The sequence below is a fragment of the Tupaia chinensis genome, unplaced genomic scaffold (assembly GCF_000334495.1).
Source record: "Tupaia chinensis unplaced genomic scaffold, TupChi_1.0 Scaffold147554_1, whole genome shotgun sequence".
NCBI lineage: Eukaryota > Metazoa > Chordata > Mammalia > Scandentia > Tupaiidae > Tupaia > Tupaia belangeri.
This window is the reverse complement of record NW_006207406.1, coordinates 1824038-1831631: the sequence shown is the minus strand read 5'-3', so window position 1 is coordinate 1831631 and position 7594 is coordinate 1824038. Positions and strand designations below refer to the sequence as shown.

Below are 7594 nucleotides of genomic sequence, written 5' to 3'. Positions count from 1 at the left end.
GCCTTGTGTGGGGGAGAGTGGGTATGTCAGCTCTCAAGAGTGCAGCTTAGCTCCGTGATAAGGCTTTCTCTGTCCTGCAATGTACTTCTGCATTTCATTTTTTTGCTGGCCCATCGAGCCCATTTGAGATTCCAGAGAGGCAGATGGGCCAGCAGCTGTTACCAAAATTATGATTTTCTGAGGGAAGTTTTCATGAAAGTTTTCATTTGTTTTTGTCTTTCATTTTGTGTCTTAGTCTACTCTAAGCTACAAAGGGAACCTCCAAATAGGTACGAGAGCTAGTTTTCCACCTGAATAGTAATGTCTACCAAACACAAGCCTGTTTTAAAAGGACCATATTTAAAACTTTAGTTTCTTTACTAATTACTATCCTTCTTTCTTCTATTTAACCATGGACAGTATCACTGTTTATCAGCTCAACACACAATGAAATCAAAGCTTTTACAGCTTTTACATGTATAGACCAAGCCAATCTTGTATTAGGCTGTCTGTTTCCTGATACTTAAATCTCATCGAAATCAAGTCTCCAAATAATAAAGAAGAGGAAAAGACCATGGAAGAAGTGACTTTGCTGGGTCAAGGTATATGTGCATTTTATATAATCGTATATATTTTTAATTCTTTTTTAAGATGTTGCCGGAGGGCACAGGTGCTCACCAGACAGAGATAGAGAAACAGAGAAAGAGAGAGAGGGAGAAGCACCCCCTAATGGAGATACTTTTTCTCTACCCAGAGATTTTGGGCACACATGCACACATGGAATGCTTTCAAATCACTGAGTCCAGGACTTGGAATCATGGTCAGTCATATGGGATCTGGCTCCGTTAAGCCCTAGGCCACAGGGCCTGCTCTATAATCATACACACACACACACACACACACACAGAGTTTTTTTCCCTTAAGTTTTTATCACAGGGCATATGTGCTTGCTGGAGAGAGACAGTGGGAAGGAAGCTAAGGAATCATCCCCTAGAGCAAATGGTGACACCACAATACCTTCTTCTCCATTCTCCTCTCAGAATTTTGAGTATGCACACACAAGTGCCCCATGTGATTTTCAAGCCATTGGGTCTGGGACTCAAACCATGGTTTGCTATGTGAGAATCCAGCGCCTTAACTACCATGCCACCTGCTAGCCCCTATAATCTCCTATTTTGATAGATTTTCCTGGAGTGTTTCCCTGAAGGGGTTGTTAATTCCTTTTCTTCTTATCTCTCTAATCCTGTACTTGTTGGTACCAGATGTTGCTGGCTTATGGGATAAAGTATCATTTCCTCTAATATTTACTTTGTTATGCCACTCATTTCTTGGAATATTTCTGTATTCTTTGGTCTTAAATGAGTCCCTCATGAACTGATTACACCTGAATTTTGTTTCCTACCAAACGCCCGAATTTGAAGTCATTATTGTTATCAGCTGGGGAGTCAGTTTAGGGCCGATGTCCTTCCAGAAGTTTGTATAAGGTTGCAGTGGTCTTTTGTGCAAGGTTGTGGTTCCAGCAGAGTCTTTGTGGCAGTTCTGTCATCAGGCACACATGAGAACAGTAACTGCCTCCTCCCACCCCCGCCACCATTCCCCACTCCTCCCAGCCTGCCATAGCTTTCTCCAGCTGCACCAAGTCAGAGCTTAGTAGGAGTTGACACAAAAGACTCCATATTGGCTCTGACAACTTTCACAGGAGTCTGGCATGCCACACTATTAAGTGCAATACATTTACGTTTTAAAAACTATTTATCAAAACTTTATTGGTACAGAAATCTTACATCCTCATCATAAAATTGTTACATTTTCGGTCCCAAGTCTCAAGAATTCTAGAAATTGCAAGTGCATTCAATATTGAATTGAAATAAGGAAGCCAAAAGAAGAGAATTAAAAACTTAAACACTTATGGTAAATAAAGTACTACACAAAAGAAAGAACTATGCATATTTATGGAAACATTGCTGATGGCGCAGTTCTACTAATGTCACAGACATTTTACTGTTTAATGTACATTTTATCTTGGTGAAAAACAATAGTATTCTTTGCTTTTCCATTTATTTATCCTGAAGTACATATAATTCTCATGAGGTATTACTTAGATGTTACAAAATGCAAGGTAAGGGGACCAGCAGTTAGTGTAATGGCTATGTTGCTGAACTCCCACGTAGCCACCATGGTTCGAGTCCCGAACCCGGTGGCTTAAACTCATGCCGGGCGCATGTGCGTGCATGCCCAAGATCCCAAGAGGAGAACGGAGGAGAAGGAATTGCAGCGTGGCCATCCCCCCTGGGGGGGTGATTTCTTGCTATCTCTCTGTCTTTCTGGAGAGCGCATGCACCCTATAGCAAAAAAACCTCCCCCCCCAAAAAAAAACGCAAGGTAAGTTCCTGACCAAGTCAAATCTAGGGTCAAAGAGGGCCACAAAATTCCAAGAAATTATTTAAAATCAAACTTAACAAAACATATACTGGGGCATCTCTTTAGCCCATCCAAACTGGATCCCGTTTCTGACTACAGCACCAGAGAAAGGTCTGTGGAAAGTGTGACTGACCTTTGTGATATTGCTCCAGGGTGGACTGGATAACACCCTCCCTTCCCAGCCAACATCCTCATCTTCTCTTAATTCAAATAAACCAGCCCACCTGTGAATCAACTCAAATCTTTCTAAAACTTATTTACATTTTCATACAGATCCTTATGTGCAGTTATGAACTTACATTACCTATCTTATAGAAACAATTAAGAAACGCATCTAGGTAGGCAGATACTGCAGAAAGCAAGAGGTTCCCTTGATTATGTAATAGGGCAATACACTAAAGTATTTATATTACAGTACAGTTTAATCCAAAATATACAAAGCAATCTAATTCTGCAACTTTCACAGGATCTCCTAGAAATGCAATAGTGTATAGATTAGACGGGTGTAGTGAGTATCTTCTTTTTCTTTTCGGTGACTACAGATTCAATTTCAAAAGTATACCCTAGACGTTTTGTATGCATGTGAGACTCAAGCAAATAATGGATTTTTCTGGCTTGTTTGATAAACCTTGACCTCTAATTTTTAATAATCTGATATTTGGTAACAAAGTCTCCAGTTTCCTGATCTTTACCCCTCACATTTTATACCCAAATTTATACAAGTGGTAAAAATCAAATAAATGATTAATTTCAGGTAGGAGAAAGCAAGGAAATGGAAGAATGCAAATGAAGTTTTTTTGTTTGTTTGTTTTTGTTTTTGTGGATTGGCCATTTTTTTCCTTGGAAGTAAAACTGGTTGGGCAATTCCAGGATACTACGATTTAAAACATTTAAAAAGCAGAGTATTGTAGTAGCATAGTGTAGGGCAATGGGGAAGGGTGTTTTGAGGCTAAACAATTACAGCTCTGTCTGGACATCTTCAGCTCCACATAGATCCTGTACTCCGCAAGTTTACTTTTAGGTAGGCTACTGATCTCCCCCCCACCGCCCCCCAGGCCCAGCACCCTGCATCTGTCAGCTGCAAAGGATAGCTGACAGCAGGCAGCTGTTCTGGCTGATTTCTTGAGGCTTCTTATGTTAAACAACATATCCAAAACTCAGACTTGAGTTCTGCAGGCATTATTCCATCTGTCTGATTTCGTGTCGACATAGACAACATCGCACGTACTCTTCCTTGTGACCATTTAAATACTAGCCAGTAGCCAAGTCCTCAGAGTGGGAAGATTCTTTTCCAGCCACTTAATATTTTTGTCTATAGTTTCCAGAACAGTTTGAAAAATATCCAGATGTAATCCTTGGGCCTTAAGAGAGTCAAAGAAAAGTTTCACCTGAAAAATATGCCAGAAAATAATTACTAACCATTCATAAAACACTTTCTCTTAAAAAATTTGCAATTACGCATACATACAGATGCAAACATTTCTCTGCCAACTTTAAAGAGTTACTTGCTTATTCTTTTTTGTATAATTGGTACCTTTATTTTCAAACAACAGATACAGTAAAACAGGAATTGTACATCTTTGCTTACAAGGGCACACACCCTGGGCAAAGAAGTAAAGTGAATTACCCAGGTTAGAATGTGAATGTCGAGCTGGGATTTAAGTTCAGGACTTCTGAATTTGCTTAAAAGATAAATACATTTAATATTTATTGCAAAATGAATGTAAAACACTAGGCTATAACAGGAAGACATTAAAATACTAGAATGTTTTTCTAAAAAGATTATTAGAGGTGTCATCAGGTAGCATAGTGGTTAAGGTGCTGGATTCACACATGGTTGGCTGCAGTTCTAGTCCTGGACCTGGCAGCTTAAAATTCATGCCAGGTGTGTGTGCATGCTGCCCAAAACCCCTAGAGGAGAATGGAGGAGAAGAATTTGTGGTGTGGCCATCCCCACTGGGAAGTGATTTCTTGTTTTCTGTTTCTGTTTCTCTCTGTCTCTCCGGCAAGGGCTCTGTCTGGACATCTTCAGCTCCACATAGATCCTGTACTCCGCAAGTTTACTTTTAGGTAGGCTACTGATCTCCCCCCCACCGCCCCCCAGGCCCAGCACCCTGCATCTGTCAGCTGCAAAGGATAGCTGACAGCAGGCAGCTGTTCTGGCTGATTTCTTGAGGCTTCTTATGTTAAACAACATATCCAAAACTCAGACTTGAGTTCTGCAGGCATTATTCCATCTGTCTGATTTCGTGTCGACATAGACAACATCGCACGTACTCTTCCTTGTGACCATTTAAATACTAGCCAGTAGCCAAGTCCTCAGAGTGGGAAGATTCTTTTCCAGCCACTTAATATTTTTGTCTATAGTTTCCAGAACAGTTTGAAAAATATCCAGATGTAATCCTTGGGCCTTAAGAGAGTCAAAGAAAAGTTTCACCTGAAAAATATGCCAGAAAATAATTACTAACCATTCATAAAACACTTTCTCTTAAAAAATTTGCAATTACGCATACATACAGATGCAAACATTTCTCTGCCAACTTTAAAGAGTTACTTGCTTATTCTTTTTTGTATAATTGGTACCTTTATTTTCAAACAACAGATACAGTAAAACAGGAATTGTACATCTTTGCTTACAAGGGCACACACCCTGGGCAAAGAAGTAAAGTGAATTACCCAGGTTAGAATGTGAATGTCGAGCTGGGATTTAAGTTCAGGACTTCTGAATTTGCTTAAAAGATAAATACATTTAATATTTATTGCAAAATGAATGTAAAACACTAGGCTATAACAGGAAGACATTAAAATACTAGAATGTTTTTCTAAAAAGATTATTAGAGGTGTCATCAGGTAGCATAGTGGTTAAGGTGCTGGATTCACACATGGTTGGCTGCAGTTCTAGTCCTGGACCTGGCAGCTTAAAATTCATGCCAGGTGTGTGTGCATGCTGCCCAAAACCCCTAGAGGAGAATGGAGGAGAAGAATTTGTGGTGTGGCCATCCCCACTGGGAAGTGATTTCTTGTTTTCTGTTTCTGTTTCTCTCTGTCTCTCCGGCAAGGGCACACACCCTATAGCAAACATCTCTAAAAAACAGAGACTAGGCTTACCAACAATAGTAGTTTCATTAAAAAGACCTCTCAGTATACTTTCAAACTTTAACATAATCACTCTTGTGTCATGATACAATATAAATGAAATAAAATATAATGAATTGGATTCATTCAAATACTATATGAACACATGTATTCTAAGAGGCAGGTTGTCATCCTCCCCCTTCCTTTACTTGCTATGTGGTCATGGCCACACAACTTTTTTTTTTTTTTTTTTTTTTTTTTTTTTAACAAAATGAGAATTTGAAAACATATCACATCTAAGTTTACTTGCAATTCTACAATTTGGACATTTATTCTGAAATTGTTGGCAAGAGAAAGTCACAAACCTCTTGGAACTCATCCTTGGAAGAAAAATGAGATGTTGTGCCAGATATGATCATTCGCACGGCAAAAGAGCCCAAGTCAAACCTGGAAATGGAAAGGGTGGAAGTAAGTGGAATATGGATTTATAGCATTGAAATATACGCTACGTATTCATATGTAATAAACTTTATAACAGTAATTATTATATAACCAGTACACATATTACAACAGATACTATCAACTACCATAAGACTAGCTCCTAGTCACCCAGTACAATCCAAAGTCCTGAAATTTACTAAATTTGGTATAAAATAAAAATATAGGTACAGAAGTGGCTCAGTGTTCCTCAACTTGAGCGCTATATGCAAGATTAGGTGCCTGGTTCCTCGGTTGACCTGTACATACTGGCACATTCATCTGTGAGCTTGGCCAGCTGAGAGGCTGGGGGGGATATCTAGGCATTTGAGACTGTTGAGGAGACTTGTCTTTCCTTCTCTTTCTCTCTCTCAGAAAAGAAAAAAATAAAGGGGCTGGCAGGTGGCGTGGTGGTTAAGGGCGCTGGACTCCCACATGGCCTACTGTGGTTCGAGTCCCAGACCTGGTGGCTTGTGCACTTTCTCTCTCTCTCTCTCTCTTCCTCTCTGACCAAATTAAAATAAAATAAAATAATAAAGATAAAAATAAAACAATCATTTAAAAAGAAAAGAAAAGAAAAAAATAAGCTTTTTAAAAAAGTAGTTAAAAAAGTGAAAGGGTAGATAAAGCATAACATGGTTTTGTTTTTCAGCAATGTTTACTTTTCTTTAAATCTTTTTTTTTTGGGGGGGGGAGGTTTTTGCTATAGGGCACGTGCACTCGCCAGAAAAACAGAGAGAGACAGAGAGACAGAAAGCGAGAAATCACCCCCCACAAGGGGGATGGCCATGCCACAATCCCTTCTCTTCCATTCTCCTCTCGGGATCTTAGGCACGCATACACATGTACCCTGCGTGAGTTTAAGCTACCGGGTCCAGGACTCAAACTGTAGTCAACCACGTCAAAGTCCAGCCACGTAGCCATTACGCCAACTGCTGGTCCCGGGCAATGTTTACTTTTATGTTTATGTTTAAAATGGCATTCTATCTTTTTAATTATGTACCCCTATTGGTAAAGATTTTTTGAATGGGAAATTCCTAATTGACACCTTTTTACTTATAAATGATAGGTACATATTGTAGTATGGTAAGAAGAAAAACACTTAAAAGCATGTTATAAGAAATAACATAAACAATGTTTTCATTTAACTTTTATAAGTGATGTATTATTTATGTCTATACATTTATAATAAATAATAAATAATATCACATTAAAAGCATGAGATAAGAAATAACACATGTAGTACTATCTTCTCTTGCACTCTATCGTTTTGCACACGTCCCCATCCTATTCTGGATCTCCGTGTGTCTAAACATGTTTACTGAGGCCATGTTACTTGGTTGAACTCTCGTTCACAGTTGTGGGCAGCATCCTTCACCCCAAAGTCTTACATATAGAGAACTTGTACTACAGGTCAAAGTGCTTCATGCTGAGAATGCAGAGCTCAGGAAATTGTTCCAAGTCTAGGTATGCACATGGTTGGGCAGGAGCATAATTTCCAAGTACAAAAGAAATCCACAGCAATATATATATATTTTTTTTTAAAAAAAAGGTCTGATCATCTGATCATTTTATTAGGAAATTGTCATGCACATAACCAATCCAGGGGTGCCAGTAGGGTCTCTATGGAAACACACTTTTT

General features: G+C 39.0%; 1 protein-coding gene across 2 annotated transcripts in view; it reads right to left on the bottom strand.

The window, feature by feature from the left end:
• Positions 1 to 4424: 4424 nt before the first annotated feature.
• Positions 4425 to 7594, bottom strand: part of ERAP2 (endoplasmic reticulum aminopeptidase 2) — a 50447-nt gene continuing 47277 nt past the window's right edge. For both annotated transcript variants that reach the window (XM_006169864.3, XM_027768831.1), the window contains 2 exons: positions 5841 to 5922; positions 4425 to 4837 (listed from right to left, as the gene is read on the bottom strand). In XM_006169864.3, the coding sequence (XP_006169926.1) occupies positions 4694 to 4837; positions 5841 to 5922 (226 nt within the window). In that variant the 3' untranslated portion in view covers positions 4425 to 4693. The remainder of the gene's footprint in view (positions 4838 to 5840; positions 5923 to 7594) is intronic.